The following is a 16,624-nucleotide window of genomic DNA, read 5'->3' as shown; positions in this document are numbered from 1 at the left end:
CCTCTGTGAAGGTCACATATGTATCCAACCAACCAAGTCCACTATACCAAGCCCTTTGCTCCAGGGAGGATAGAATTCTAAGGATTCACATGATCACATCCATGTGTGGGTGTCATTGTGAAAGCACATGGAGGGGGGAAATGTCTCATCAATCATTCATTGGGTGGGACAGGATTGAACACCCCAACCCCTGAACAGCCTGCCCCCAAACCTCGAAGATTCTCAGGGATCCATGCATATCCTAAGGGAGCTGTGGGAGGCCATAGCCATCCACACAGAGGCCCTGTACCTCTTCACTTGCTCTGATGCTCAATGGGCCCCATCATCAGTCCATGGCCACACTGGTTGCACATCAGTGCATGAATACAAGGTAGGTTGAGTTCAGATGCCAATGAACTTTGTGCTAGAACCTGAACCCAATCTGCTGTGAAGAGATCTACTCAAGGCATCAGAGCTTTATTTTCAACTATGTTCATTTTGAGCTTTTCCCAACTTGTACTGTAAGTTCTTTGGATCAGGGACCATGTCTCTCTTATGTGTTGTACAGTGCCCAGGACAATGGGGCAGTGCCCTCTACACATTACTGCAATGCAAATAAATAATAACAGTATCTTTTTTGCATTTTGCACAGGATACCCAACAACCACCATACAGTAATGATCTTTGGCGGTTACCATCCTGGGCCAGATTTGAACTGGTGTCCCTTTGACCGTGAATGTTTAGTGATCAAATCATTCCCCATCATGTATTTTAAAAAAATGCATTCTGACTGCACCTTGGGAATTTAAGGACTTGTAATATAAATAGATTTCCCTTACTTGGAAGGAGCAAGTCATGCCTCCAGCTTCCTGATCCCACTTCATTTCTGATGTCTGGTCTCGTGATTATGAAAGTACAGAGAAGGGTTATCGCATTACCTACCAATCCCCAGAGAGTATATCCCCAAGCTCATTTGGTTCAGTGTGCATGAGAGGTAAGAGGGAAAGAGAGGGACACTAAGAACAGACCAGTCACAAACAACTAAACTTAGCCCTGAGAATAGGAATGCTGAAGTCTCTGAGGAATACCATCTAAAGAAAGAGAACAAAAGATTTTTTTGGTAAACTCCCACTCATTCTGCTCACACTGAGGTCTCTGCGGACCTCGCCCCCTCCTAGTATATCTTAAGATACACACAGCTAGTCAAAAGGAATTTCCCTTTACGTGTCATTTTCCTCTTTTGGAACTGCAGAACAATGTGGCCTGGAATTCCTGATACTGTGGCAGATTTCTAATTGGAAACAGGAAAGACAGGACATAATTCAGCGCTCAGCCTCTATGATAACCTGCACATTACATCCAAACATGGCTAGCATGCATCTGACATATGGTAACAATCTCCAGCCCCCCCTAAAAAGGATTTACGAGGCCTAAAAGGGTTCCTATATCATATCAGAGGCAATCTTTCGAAAGCAGGTCTGGGTGGAGCCTCAGTTATCACAGATCAAATTTTCTTGAATAATTCTTATAAATTCTCAGAGACCAGTAAATTTGGGATTGTAAACCTCTGTGTGACCAGAGTACATGGCCTTAGAATCAAAAGACATGGAGTGAAGGCAAACAGACAATTTCCTATAAAATCTAATTAAGGGAATCCACTGAGAACTATTCCTAACGTACAGCTATCGGCAAGGTTTTAAAGGCTGACCTGTTGTTTCCTGGAAGTGTCTGATGGAATAAATACTTTTATAGCACCTGCCCTCCGACCACTGCCTCTTTCCAGGCTAAGACTGAATGCAGGGGGTCCCTGGAGACATTAGTTTCAGAGCCAAATCCTGCTTGCTTAGAGTAGTCCCATTGATTTATGTGGCAACAACTCATGTGAGTAAGGCAAATAGTATTAGTTGGGAAGCTGCTTTGGTTCTACAGTGGTCTGTAGATGGAAGGGATGGCATTCATGTGGCAATAAGGTCTTCCTTGCATGGCTCCTCAAGCCAACCATTTGTGGTGCATCTCTTTACAGCACTATATAACTATGGTTACATTAGCCCCCATTGGGCAAAGCTGTCATGGTACGTGACATATTATGATGATTGTTTATGCTGAATTTGATCATGAGTTGGAGACAAAGGTCAAGTGAAACCATCTCCCTTCCTACCCCACCCTTCCTTACTTCAAGTGGAGCTGTGGTGTGTGTGCATCAATTGGGTGAGCCTGCCACCTGCAGAAGAGTGAATTCCTGAAACACAGGATGATTCTGCATTGAAACTACAGGAGGAAGAAGAACTTCCCTAGCAATGGATTGTTCCACTTGAACTAGTCAGGGAGGGGGAATAGTGTGTAGCTATGCACTGGCCAGTTGTAAGTACACTGTAGGATGGGAGGCAAAACAGGGTCATTCCATTCCAACGGTGCTTGGGATGGGCCTGCAGTAGGTGCATTCTGTAGGGTGTTCCATTGCACCTGACAGGAAGGACAAGGAGCAGGATTTGGATGTTTTTAAAAACAAATTTTCAGTTGAAATTAAGAAAAACAAAAGATGATTTTTATAAGGGTTTATATGCTGCCCTTGAGGGACTTCTAGTTGCATTAGAAGGCTCCTTATTTGCAGCGTTGTCCTAGAACAGAGGTGGGTAAACTACGGCCCGCGGGCCACATCCGGCCCATGGGACCCTCCTGCCCAGCCCTTGAGCTCCTGGCCCGGGAGGCTCGCCCCCGGCCCCTTCCCCGCTGTTCCCTCTCCCCCGCAGCCTCAACTCGCTGCGCCACCGGCACAATACTCTGGGCAGCGGGGCTGCGAGCTCTTGCCAGGCAGTGCAGCTGCAGAGCCGTGGCCTGACCCGGTGCTCTGTGCTGCGCGGTGGTGTGGCTGGCTCCAGCCGGGCGGTGCAGCTGCCTGTCCTGGTGCTCTGGGCGGCACGGCTGTAGCGCCGCCAGCCACCGGTGCTCCAGGCAGTGCGGTAAGGGTGCAGGGAGCAGGGGGGGGGGTTGGATAGAGGGCAGGGGAGTTCGGGGTGGTGGTCGGGGGCAGGGGTGTGGATAGGGATCGGGGTGGTCAGAGGGCAAGGAACAGGGGGGTTGAATGGGGACAGGGGCCCCAGGGGGGCAGTCAGGAAGGAGAGGGGGGGTTGAATGGGGCGGCAGGGGGCAGTCAGGAGCAGGAGTTCTGGGGGAAGTCAGGGAGAAGGTGTGGTTGGATGGGGCAGGGGTCCTGGGGGGCAGTCAGGAATGAGAGGAGGGGTTGGATGTGGCAGCAGGGGGCAGTCAGGGGTGGGAGGTCTGGGGGCAGTCAGGGGACAGGGAGGGGTGGATGGGGCAGGGGTCCCGGGGGGCCGTCAGGGGGCGAGAGGCGGGGGGGGGTTAGATAGGGGGCAGGGGCCGGGCCATGCCTGGCTGTTTGGGGAGCCACAGCCTTCCCTAACTGGCCCTCCATACAATTTCAGAAACCCGATGTGGCCCTCAGGCCAAAAAGTTTGCCTGCCCCTGTCCTAGAACCACTTGGCTTCGGTTTGTACAGATGATTTTTGTACCGTCAGAAGACGGGGAAAGGCTGCTGGCAGGGCCAGCTCTATGCACCAGCAAAGCAAGCAGGTGCTTGGGGCGGCACATTTGCAGGGGTGGCATTTGGGCCATCCTTTTTTGTTTGTTTTGTTTGGGGGCCAGCCCTGCGGGTGCTCACCCAGGTAGAGTCTGTCCCGGTCCCCAAGCTGACGCCGAAGTCCAGGTGGAAGAGCCGCAGCAGGTGGCCAAAGGTGGCCCCGAGACTGGGGTCCAGCAGCAGCAGTGCGTCGTGCGTGGGGGCCACCCTGGGGCCGCTGTGGTTCGTGCCACCGGGCCCAGGCGGGCCATCCGGCGGGCTCCGACACGTGGAGCACGGGACACTTGGGCTGGGGGCCACCCCACGGGGCGCACGGAGCCACCTGCAAGTGCCGCAGGGTGGCTGCCCCCCAGCGCTGCAGCCGGGGCTGGGCGAAGCGGCCCGAGCCGCCAAGGGGCTGCGGCAGGGCGGCCAGGAGCAGCAGAGGGGCCTTAGAGGCGACAGGTGCCCAGGGCGCTGCCATGCGGGGCCCACGTCCCGCTCTCTGGGGCTCCGTTCCCCACCAGCCGCTCCCTCTGAGGCTGCCCTGCCCTGGCTCATCAGCCCCCTGCCGGGGTAGGTCCCCCCGGCTCTGCCCTCCCAATTCCCGGCCGCTCCTAGAGGCAGGAGTCCTGGCTGGAGGGACCTTGGGCTGAGGCGCGGCCCGGGAGCCCTGCTGCTTACCCCGACCCTGCCAGCGCCAGACCGGCTGGAGGTGAGGGGGGAGCGGGCAGAGTCAGGGCCCCTCAGGCGCTGGGAAGGAGTCGGGTGGATGCAGCCTCTGCCCCTGCTAGTGTCATGAGCGGGATGCTGATGACCCGCCTTGGGAGTGAGTTACCAGTGACCCAGGGCTGGGGCAGCAGGAGGGTGCAGGTGGGGGGGAGGGCACTGGTGGGGGGGAAGGGTGGGAACCCAGAGCTGGGGTGGCAGGGGGTGCGGGTATGGGGGGAAGAGCCCAGGACTGGGGCAGCAGAGGGTGCGGGGGAGCCCAGGGCTGGGGGGGGGGGCAGCCAAAATTGTTTTGCTTGGGGCTGCAAAAAACCTAGAGCCGGCCCTGGCTGCTGGAAAGCTACTTCTCTATTGGAAGATACAGATGTTGTTTGGACCCTTCTTTTTTGGTGACTTGGAGTTGTATAAAGTCTCCCCACCTTTCTCTGAGTCAGCATATGGGTTATGCTATTGATTCCTCCCCAACATGACAGAAGCTTTCAGGGCCTTGTTCCTAACTTTTGCCATAAAATCACAGATTAAAGCAAGGTGGCTCATAGCTCTCTCTCTCCACCCATCCCATTAAAAGTCTAGGGAGAGCCACCCTTTTTCCTGGGCTGGTGCAGCAAGAGTTCCCCCTCCTGTTTCAATCTGTGTTAACCACTACACAAAATCACAGCCAGGAAGATGGGAAGAGTGGAATGTGGATGTTATCTCATATAACAGCTACAAGTCAGTGACCAAATTACCCAGGCTTGGGACAGGGAGCACCTGACAATCAGATGTGTTTTTAGTACTGTGCCAGAGTTCTGAGGCCGAGGCTGCAATCATTCAACAAGAATTGTTAGAACCTAACATGTTCTGCACCATTCTGTCTTCAGAACCTTTTTTCATTTTGATGTGCTGCTCAAATGGACCAGCTCCCAAGACTCCCACTGCAGAATAAAAATTTCTTTTCACAGAGCTGGCTCTTTTTCACCAGATCTGTAGCTCTTCCTCTTCAGCTCACTCTCCTCTTTCCTGCTTCCTCACCCTATGCTAATATCTTCATCTTCCCCTCTCTCCCTCCTCCTGGCCAGCAAACTGCTTCTCCTCTGTGCATGGCCAACATGCAGCTGCAGGGCTTCCCATAGCCTGGCTGGAACAGCTGCAGTTGCTAAATATGTGCTTGCTGGTCATCTGTGCCTTAGGCTCTCTCTGCATAACTGGCTTCCTTCACTGCTGCGGCTCTGTCACTGCCCTCTTGCATGTCTCTCCAAAACAGTGCTCCACAAACTGCTGTGCCCTGAGCTTGAGCTCATAGAACTGTTGGCTGCTGTGACCCTGGGGATCCAGGGACATGCCAATAACTACTATTATTAATTATTATTTATATTGGGATAGCACCTAAAGACTAGTCAGGATGTGGGCCTCACGGTGCTCGGTGCTGTGCAATCACACAGAAAGACACTATCCCAGCACGGAAGAATTTATGCTTAAATTAAAATGAAAATCTAAATTTCATAACCACTTTGGAAGAGATTTGGTAGCATAGATGTTAAGAGTAAAACAAGGGAGCTGAACTCTGTTAATGGAGGAGGCTGTGTTTTTAGGGTCCTGATTGTAAAGTATGGACTCACAGACCTATTCCTGCAGCATCTGTTAAAGATACTTTCATTCAATGTAAAGGAAAACAGCTTTGCCACATTTCTCTTCCATGGTTCCACCTGGAGAAACGTTGTATTTATTACAATACTCTAGTTACATATTAACTCTCTTGGCACAGTATTTATTATCACCTGCCATGAAATGGAAACCACAGGCATTTTGATAAATTAACTGTAATTTCACTGTGACTTCTTTCAATGCCTTTGCATCCTCTGCTGAAACTTCCTTCAACAATGCATAGGGAATCACAACTAATAGATATCTCTGTACCTCTGATTAAAGTAAATGAGATGTGAGACTATTTTTTGCTCTTTCTTCAGCTGTAAAAGAACACCATTTTCACACATCTGTGCTAAATCTAGCACCAACCTTTTCACTTCTGACATTAAGACAGTAGGTGTGGAACTTAACATGCAGACCTGGGAAAGGTTTTCCATTTTCTTTTGATGAATGTATTATTCTTAATATACGAAGAGCAAGGAAATAAACAAGTGACACAATCCTTATTCTAGGCTGTATATCTACCATTCCCTCATCTTCTGTCTCATACGGCATTCAAAGATTTATGGAGCAAAATTCCAGAACAGTGAGGAAACGGAAGTTCTGTCTTTTGCTCCAGATAAGGCCTTTTGCCTTGAAATCTTCATAAGAGCAATGCCGAAAATCCCCCAAACTCTGCTGGGCATCGTAGGCCTGGCTTGATGTAAGAAAATTACCTTATTTTTTTAGTGGGTATGATTGGGAAGGCGAGTGGAAGGTTATGTTGTCATAACAAGCAGTATGTTGGACTCAGAATGGCTAGCTAAGATCAGGGGAAACATGCTGGTAATAGTAAACAAGCCTAAATGTAAGATAAGATAGAGGTCAGATTATGCACGAACAGTGCATGGACAGAGCATTCTGTACAGGGATTGGTTCCTATAAAGTAACCAAGCCAGTTCCAAAATGTATGATACAATGTGTAGTAAATACAATGTAATATGTAAATGTACATAAAGGAAGAGGTTTTCTATGTAACTTTGGATGTGTAATACATTCTATGTACACTCCCTACGCTTGAATCTGATCGACTCAACGGGACATTAGAGGGATAGGGCTCTGAGTTACTACAGAGAATTCTTTCCCAGGTATCTGTCTAGAGGGTCTTGCCCACATGCTCAGGGTCTAACTGATCACCATATTTGGGGTTGGAAAGGAATTATCCCCTGGGTTAGATTGGCAGAGACCTTGGGGTTTTTTTGCCTTCCTTTGCAGCATGGGGCACAGGTCACTTGCAGGTTTAATCTAGTGTAAATGGTGGATTCTCTGTAAATTGAAGTCTTTAAACCATGATTTGATGACTTCAGTAACTCAGCCAGAGGTTAGGGGTTTATTTCAGTAGTGGGTGAGGTTCTGTAGCCTGCAAGGCGCAGGAGGTCAGACTAGATGATCACTATGATCCCTTCTGACCTTAAAGTCTACTACGAGTCTATGAACTCAATGTAGCTTTGCTGTATGTAATATAAAGATACCAAAGTGACGAAACCTGGAGTTGAAGTGAGTTCTTGGGAAGCTGAGTGGAAAGAGGTCTCAGAGGGAATCCCAACAGGTGGGACTCTGGATCATTGCAGGGGGAGAGTGCTCTTCTGTTGCTGAAGCTTATGGCTGGCTTTCAAATGAAAACCCAGTTTGGATTTTAAAAACAACATCAACAACCACAACTGCGGTTTGCACACACCAGAACTGTCTTTAGATTTTTAAACCCCACGTTTCTTTGACATCTGTTTGGTGGCCTGTGCAAAGTCAGTCAGTCAGCTCATTAGCGGACAAGTGGCCACATCATAAAGTAACACGATCACAACAGTACCCTTGTTAGCAGTATCAGCAAACCAGGTGGGCCACACAGGCTGAGACACTTTCTCACTCCTACAGGTTTCTGCAGGGCACGGAAGAGGTTCATTGGTGGGACAGTGTGGGGAAGCTCATCCTGCTGCTGTCCATACGGTACCTGTTCAATAGCTAAAGAGAGGATGTTTGTCTCTAGTGCCTTCAGTCTGACAGCTTTCACCAGCTCCCATGTCACTTGAAATGAAACAAGCAGCACCTTCAGCTGTCTACATCTCTTGATGTTCCTTCACTTTCTGCCTTTGATAATTGTAATAATTTGAACATTTAGAAATTGCTTTTCATCCCCAAGGATCCCAAAGGTCTTTACAATGGGCCAACTTCCAGGGGCTGACAGGTCCATTACTCTAGCAGAGGTGTGCGCTGGCCTGCCTGATCTTCAAGATGGTCAGGCCAGGGCAGGAGGGGAAACAAAGTGATTGCCCCCTGCACTGGTTCTTCCTCCTGACCCTCTCTACTCCCTCAACTCTCATACAAGGATTGTGGAGGCCATGGGGCCATGCAGAGTGAGCTATGGGGAAGGGAGTGAGGGGACTCGTGATGGTGGGCCACGCTCAGTCAGAGCCCTCAAAATACTAGCTAGCGGGGTGAGACAGGAGAAGACCTGTGCTACTCTTCTGCTTCATTGCTCTCAGAAGGGGAGAAGTCTTCAGGCCAATCAGCTGCTGTTCCCAGATGACAGTTCTGACTCAGCCCTCTCTCCCTGTTTTTCAGGCTGAGCTCCCTGACTGTTAGTCTTCCCATGCAGGGAGATTGAGTGAGGCAGCGCCTCTCCCTGCCATAACACTCCCCTGACTCTCCTTGGTAAACAGAGTCAGTGAAGAGAGTGCAATCCTAGAGTCTGCCAAGGGGGCTGGACCGAGTAGCTGCAGAACATCTCTGCTGCCACTGCCAAGGGGAGCGAGCCCCCTCAGGGTGCGACTAGCATGTGGTGAGCCAGACGCCTGGGCAGGCTACAGAACTGTGGCCAGGCTCTCTGCCCGCTGAACTCTAAATGCTGTATTGGGACCTAAATAAATATATCCAGCTACCACTGCAGACACCACTGAAGTTCAGCACGTCTGGGATGGGAAGGTGCAATGGATGAACAGGGCACAAGTAAAGGAGGGTAATGTATTTCAGTAGGGATCCAGGGAGTGTGACTGTAATTACCCAAACTTGAATTTGGACAGGACACCCAGGCTAATACCCCTGCTTTTGTGAAAGCAAGCAATGAGCTCTTTAATGAGCACACAGGATCAGGACCTTCAGTTTACATCTCACCCAAGAGTTAGCGAGCCACAAACCCCCTCACCTAAGAGATGCCCCATACAGCTGGTCCCCAGAGAGCAGCTGCTATTGCTGCTCACCAGACATCATACACACTCCTTCCCCCCGCCCTCCCCCATAGTCAGGCAGTATCTCCTTCAGAATATGCCAGAAGACACTTCCAGCCTCAAGTGCAGTCATGAGCCCAAACTCAACCGGTGTGTGGCTTTAAAGCTCCCTGAAAAATGTGAAGCATTCCAGTCATTTTAATTACTGTGCATTGCATAAGCCCAAAACCAGTTCATACAAAGAAACAACAGAAAAGTGTTTTTCAGTCGCTCTCACTCTCTCCCTTGCTCAGTGCCAGGCTCCAAAGCTCTGGGAACTCCAGTTCTTTTTAGCATTTGAAGCACTTCATCTATTTGAAATCTCTTTGTTCAGTCATTTAAAGCGACTGATGCAGCTTAGAGTTCAGGTTTTCAAATGCTTCCATTTGGAAATGGCCCCACTAGCATGAAAGCAAAGCAAAGAGATGTGGAAATCCTTATTTTAAACAAAAATGAAGTAAAGTCATTGCTTGCAAAAGTAAGATTCCAATAATGTTGGCTAGAAACACAAACACACATGCACACACACACAGAGGTTTGTCGCAGCACCTAATCACAACCTCCATCCCCAACTTAGAGGGCTCAATGATCCTTCAAGAGGCTAAGCCCTTTGGCTCTCATCCAGCCGTGCACTTGAGCACTTGCTTAACTCTATGCATGTAAGCAGTCCCTTTGTCTTCAGTGGGACTTAAGTATGTGCCTAAGTGCTTTGCTGTATCAGGGCCAGATTGATTAGCACCATGCAGGATCTAGCCCCCCTGTTTCAGCTTTATAGGCTGGTAATAAAACATTTTATTCTTTAATGTCCACCTGTGACTGAGGAAAATAACAGTCAGTCTGATTTGGGGATCCCCTAACTACTGAGAGGTTGATTTCTTATCCTAAAATCCCTTTTGTGTAATGTTGCTGGTGCCACATGGCAGCTGTGTTCCACACCAGAATGGGTGCTCCCCATACACACAATCTGTTAAGCACTTTAGGATCCCTTGGAATTAAATGTGCTATAAAAATGTTTGAGGTGATTATTATGCTATAGTTTATCTGTAATCTGAAGCTCGGGAATGGGGTGTAGTCTCACCTGCATCTGACTTGCAGACAGGAAGGTGGCATGATTCCTTTATAACCTCAGATAATTAGATCAAATAAAATTTGTACAGAGAGAGAGAGAGAGAGAGAGGGAACCAAAGATGTAGCTTTTAAAGAAACCACAAAGCAACTATTTAGTGATTAAGCATAACATATAAAGTTCACTGGCATAAGAAAGCAATTAATAGAGGCATTTTTCTCAACCTTTCTTCATACAAATAAATCATAGCTAACATGCACAAACAACACTGAACAAAAGTGTCTTCCCAAAGAGCAGCTTATAAAAATACAGAGGACCAGATCCTTGATAAAGAAACATATAATAACAGAATCCCTCTTGTTAATCCAGGACTGTTCATGTGGGATTTCCTATTCCATGGCACAGTGTGAGACAGTAGGGCAAGAGATACCCTGCAATCTAACAGAATCAAAAGTGGCACCAGCCAGGAGAGAAAGGTATTTACTCTCTGCCATTGTCGGTATGAAGGCAGCCTGGTGTAAAAATGACCATCTGGAGTTTTCAGTGACTGAGGGCCAGATGCTAAATTGGGGTAAATCAGCGCAGCTCCATTGACTACAAGGAGACTTATTAAAGCAAGGGAGGGAAATTTATTTTTGCCAGCAGTTAACAATTTAAAATGCGACAGGCATGACTCCATGTTTATGGACTGCGTCGACTTTCCGTGGAGAAGTTAGAATTTGTAAAAAAGATGTATAGTGCTTTAAGTTAACATATTGTTCATGGAAGTGGCTGGGCTGACTAACTTGCAGACAGGAGTCTATTGACTGCAGAGGGGCTCTGTGCCTTTATGCCAGTTGTGGGTCTGACCCTGGGTGCTCCTTGGTTAGCTGGAGCAGTTCTGGCACTGCTTTGCACTTAATTTTGGTACTTTTAACCAGCAGTTCCCCTAGTTTCATGAAACGTCTTTTTGTACTAATTACATTAAGTTTTTGTCAGTTCAGAAGCAGTTTTCTTGCAGTACCTAGGCCCCATAAAATTTCACTTTCAGAGGTAGCCAGAAAGGAGGAGAATACCCTTTCCATTACTTTACAGTAGTAGCTTACATTTACATAGCACCCTTTGTCCTGCAGGAGGATCCCAGAGTGATTTACACCCTGTGTACCGGGGCTACTTCAACCACGGCAGCCACCTCTGGGGTGGAACACCTCAGACATTCCCTGCCTGGCATCAGTATGCAACAGGATTTGAAGAGGGGGAAGAGAAGAGTAATGTATCCAATTTAAATCATAGTGGGAACTCATGGAAGCAGAAAGTAGTTATTGTTGCTGGAATTTAACCAGGACATAAGGGTTAATCACCCTACTCTGGCAAAAAGCACCATGGATTCTTTGGTTATCACAAGTGGTCAGAACCCCTGCTTCACTCCACACTGAAACAAAACCCAACCTATATCTTGCAGCGCAGTGCCCCCTAGCACTATGTTGAAACATTAACTCAGGACTGACTCGCAGGAAAGGACGCCACATACTGAGTCACCAACACCTACAGATGTTACATGGGTTATCCTTGGAATTTTCACACCAAGTATTGACCTAGCCCAGTCATGCTTAGCTTGTGGGATCCTAGCACAAAGTGGATCAAGGTATTTTTGAAAATGGCCACAAAAGGCTTAAAGTTTTCTTCAAGAAGAAGAGTTCTGGTTTTTCCTCCTTTAGTTTTCCCTCCAAAAGATGTTGTGGCCCAGAGGCTAGGGCATTAGATGGGGAGCCAGATCTAGGTTGTAATCCCAGCTCTGCCCTGCTGCATGACCTTCAGCAAATCCCTTCACTTCTCTGTGCCACAGTTTCCCCATAATAATACCAATAGTGAGCTCTTATACAGCTCTTCTCATCAGTATCATTACTCCAATATTACAGGTGGGGAAACTGAGGCACAGAGCTGGGCAGTGACTTGCCCAAAGTCACTCAGCAGACCCGTGGCAGAGCTGGAACTAGAACCTAGGTCTCCCGAGCCCTTTGAGGTCTGCACCTGAAAAGCATTCTATGCGAGCTGTGTATTATCGTTACTATTGCTCAGCATTCAGTACAGGGAGAAATACAGAAAAACCAATACAGCACAATAGAAAATCCACCTCTTTGACAAAGAATGCACTGGTGGCAAGCCCCAAGCATTTAGGAGCCTCTTGTAACTTCAGGAACTCCTGGCCTGATCCCCTTTTCGGAACCAGAGGGGGAAGGAACTCAGGGGTTTGGTCCTCTGCCCCTTTCAGTTTCTTCTGAGTATGTTTTTTGTCTGAGTATAATACCAACTTTTAGCATGTAACATCTTCAGAGCATTTTACAAACTTCAACTCATTAACTCTCATAACACCGTAGTGAGGTAGGGAAGCATTACTATTTCCATTTTAGAGATGAGAAAACTGACTCAGCGAGTGACCTGGTCAAAGCGACAGAGGGAGTCAGTGGGATCAAAATTTGGGAGTTTGTGGGCCAAACTCTCTAATTTTCAGTATATCCTTCCTCTCTCGAATATTGTGTTGTGGTGCTGTTTGCTGATTGGTCAGTTGTATCATGATGCTGGTGATGTCAATTTCAGACCCATATTTCTAATAGTGAAAAAAGTGCAGGGCAAGATTCTGATCTTATTAATATGGGTTTACACCAGTGTACCTCTGCTGATTTCAATGGAGCTACTCCTGATTTACACCAGTAAAACTGAGATCAGAGTCTAGTCCCAGGGATTTAGCTTTTCTCATATGCACTCAACTACAGATTACAAATACCCAACTCATATTTTTGCCTGGGGTTTCTCAGGTTGCAAAGATGCATCACAAAACTATGTACAATTAGACATTAAAGCGATCTGCTTCAGAGAACTGTCTCTCACTCTCTTGTACTTATATTTATATATGTACATTGTGTGAGCACCACACAGTTTTTAATGTATTTAACCACACAACTCCCGTATGAGGTAAAGAAGTGCTATCATCCTCATTTTACAGATGAAGACCTGAGGCACAGAGAGAGAAAGAGTATGTTTACATTGCCAACAAACAAAAAAACCCAAAACCACAACAAAAAAACCCCAACCCTCCAACTCCCACTTCCCCCAGCTCTGAATCTCAAAGCCTGGGTCTACAGATTCAGGCTTGTGGGGCTCACACCATGGTGGCAAATATAGCCATGTATATGTTCCTGCACCACGGGCTGGAGCTCGGGCTCTGAAACCCAGAGAGGGGGGTGAGTCTCAGAGTTCCAGCCCAAGTTGGAACATCTACACAGCTATTTCTAGCACCATAGCACAAGCCTGAGTTTGTAGACCCAGACTCTGAGACTCGCTGCTGTGGCTTTTTTCTTTTTGCAGTGTAGACGTACGCTAAGTGGTCACACCGGTCACGGGTGGCACAGCTCGAACCCAGGTCTCCCAAGTCCCAAACTAGCACCACCTTAACCTCTAGACAATCCTTCCTCTCTAATATAACCATCCATACTGTAGTGGTCTAATAGTAATACCCAAAACAAAGTCTATCCTTCCAAGAGTTCTTAATTTGTTTTCTATAGGCTGTACAATTAAAAACTAGGTACAGATAGGCAATCTTTTACCCAGATGTAACTGAACTGTACATTTGAAGATTTAGCCTACTGTTTAGAAACTTAGGACAGCTGGTCTCTGGCCTTTAATACTGGCATAATGTACAACTCGAAATGCTTAAATCTTATAAACCCCATGGAAAATACTCTGATATTAAGTGCAGTGGTTTGATACTTTCATTAATCACTCCTCAGTCCCTTTGCAGGATAATAAGGCTGTCTGTATTGTGCATCTGGCAATCTTCCTCAAAGTCCATCTCTACTGTAACAGTTACATGTCTGCATCTGAGAGAAATGTACAGTTCCAAACAGGGATAAGGGAAACCAAACCAAACAGGACTTCACTATACATTGCACTAAAGCATCACTACTAAAATATACAGCAAGATTAAGAGTTGGGAGTGCCTGGGTAGATATGACAGGTTTTTTTCCCAGCTCAGTTTGAACAGTTTGCTTTATCACCCTTTGCTGCTTGGGAGTCTTGTGGGGAAGGGTTTGGATAGGATTAAAAAACACAAACATTAAATCCTGGTTTACAGCCCAAAAGGACTTGCCCTTCTTTTTTTCTTCCAACCCCATTCCATTGCACACCGAGGAAGGAAAAGAAGCACTAGTATGTTAATTTCTTGCTGTGATATATTTTCTTTTAAAAAAAAAGCATTCATATTCTAGGACCTCCAGTTTAAAATTAGCTCCCACTCAGATGAGCTATTTTCCAGGAAAGTAATTAAAGATGAAAAAAAAAATCTGCACTTTGAATTGATCTTCCCATATTGGATTCTGCCACCGAAATATGTGTTCGAGTGCGAGGCACATTGTCAAAACGTGTGTAAATGATCACAGCTCCATCACTGAAGTAATGACGAAGCTCTGGCAGTTTACAGGAGCTGGGGATCTGCTCTGCGCTGTGATCCCAGAATAATGCAACCTGTTTGCAACAGCATCTGCCTCCAGCATCATGCGGTGGGATGGGAAAGGAGAGCGGCTGCCTTGAACAAGGAACTTTTGGTTGGGCTGTGAAACAGGTAGCAACCCTTATTAACCCCTTTCCTCCAGCTGCATCTCCCTCTCTCTGCTCCAGAGGGGCCCATGCTGCAGGCAACAAGCAGCTTTGCTGTGATCCCTCTCCCAGCCCCACCACACTCCCACAGCCATATTATTCCCTATAAGGCACTGAATCCCTCGCTCCAACCCCGCCCACCCCCAGCTCGTCCCTAGCCTCTCCCCTTTGCCTGGGAGATGAGGTAATGCGGGGCTCCGATTGGTCGGGGCGGGGGCGCACCCCACGAGCCCGAGAGGGCGCTATCCAGGCTATAACTGCAGCCGCCAGCCTAGAAGAGCAGCACAGGCGCTGAGAGCTTCGAACTTCGCGTGCAGGGGGAGCCCAGGCAAAGCTGCCACCCAGCCGCACTTCCCAGCAGCGACTGGACTGAGAGGGGGGGCAGCGCAAGGAGAAGCGGCTCAAAGACCGTTTAAAAAGAAACCTCAAAAAGAACAACACCCCCCTCCCCACCAACAAGCCAGCCCTCCTCTCCCCTCCCAAGTGGAGAGCAGCTGCACCAGTATCATGTCTGTGTGGCTCAGCTTCCTCCTCGTGCTCCTCTGCAGCTGGAGCCTGAGCGACTTGGTGGCGGAGGCTTGTACCTGCCTCCCCATCCACCCCCAGGATGCTTTCTGCAACTCTGACATCGGTGAGTGCTCCCCTTCCTTCCCTAGCCCGCGCCTGGCTTCTCCCAGCGGCTGGCACCTCTGCCCGCTGCTAACCTCCTCCACGGTCCCAGCCGCGGGGAGGAATGAATGCCGCCCCCCCCCCCGGAGGGAGATGCACCTGGTGGTTCCACAGATGCATCGTCGTGTTGCGCGGGAGGGAGCGCTACGGTGTGGCGAGCGTGCGGGTTGCGAGCAACGGTTCCCGCTTGCAGCGATGTCAGAGTGCTTTGCAAGAGAGAAGTTGAAATGCCCCCCGCCCCTCCCCTCTGCATTGCACGCAGAGGAAGGTGGCACTTCTCTTCCACACTGATATTATGTTCCCTGACATCTAGAAAGTTCTCTGTGTGGGGCTGGGAAGGAGGAGGGACTCTTTTGCTAAAACTTTGAAAAGTAACCAGCATATGAAATATGGAAAACCACCAGTTTAGGCTTAACCAGACCCATTTATGAGAAGTTGGAGGGCTAGAGAACTACTTCCAAATTACAGCTCCCCCTTGTCTTTCTCCCCCTCTTCCAAAAAATTAAGGCTTTATCATTACAGTTTTAAGCAATCAAGTTAAAATGGGGGCAGGATAAAAATTGTGAAAGATGACCTGACCCTATATAGTGTTTTGGAGTTGCCTTATGCATCTCTATTTTTAAGTGATTTTTTTCCCCCCTTAAGGAACAATGGAGAGTGGGAGTTGTTTTAAAAATTAAACTCTGCGCAGCAGCTTTCCAAGATTACCACCTCTCCAAGAAAAACAAGCTTTGCAGACTTTCTAGAAATCAGTAATTGTAAAAGTGACAGGTTTCCTGCACGCAGACAAAAACAAAATTGAAGGTGTGGGCAGCCAACATTTCCTTCATGACCTGCTGCCAAGCAAATAATAATACTTAACAACAATAAAAGTCAGGACAAATTCTCACAAGCTAGGGAACTGCCCTTGGCAACTTGGAATGATGTAATTCACACCAATTAGTGGCAACAGAACACATGGGCTCTGTACAGTCATAGCCCTTCACAAAAGTTAGGGAGGTGTGTAACAAGTTTCCCAAGAATTTTCCACAATATGCTCTGATCCTTGGAGGATTTTTTGTGTGTCTGTGTTTTCTGACATAAAATAACAAGTTGAAATAGTGTGAC

At 47.9% G+C, this 16,624-nt stretch overlaps 2 protein-coding genes across 3 annotated transcripts in view; one reads left to right on the top strand and one right to left on the bottom strand.

Moving 5' to 3' along the window:
* Positions 1–16,624, bottom strand: part of SYN3 (synapsin III) — a 255,111-nt gene that overhangs the window by 95,886 nt on the left and 142,601 nt on the right. The gene's annotated exons all lie outside the window — the stretch shown is intronic.
* Positions 15,114–16,624, top strand: part of TIMP3 (TIMP metallopeptidase inhibitor 3) — a 52,136-nt gene continuing 50,625 nt past the window's right edge. The window contains exon 1 of the mRNA XM_024212962.3: positions 15,114–15,479. Within this exon, the coding sequence (XP_024068730.1) occupies positions 15,356–15,479 (124 nt within the window). The 5' untranslated portion in view covers positions 15,114–15,355. The remainder of the gene's footprint in view (positions 15,480–16,624) is intronic.

The sequence above is a fragment of the Terrapene carolina genome, unplaced genomic scaffold (genome assembly GCF_002925995.2).
Source record: "Terrapene carolina triunguis isolate 2854851 unplaced genomic scaffold, T_m_triunguis-2.0 Scaffold247, whole genome shotgun sequence".
NCBI classification, from domain to species: domain Eukaryota; kingdom Metazoa; phylum Chordata; order Testudines; family Emydidae; genus Terrapene; species Terrapene triunguis.
The sequence above is the reverse complement of the archived record's forward strand: the minus strand, read 5'-3'. Positions and strand labels throughout refer to the sequence as shown.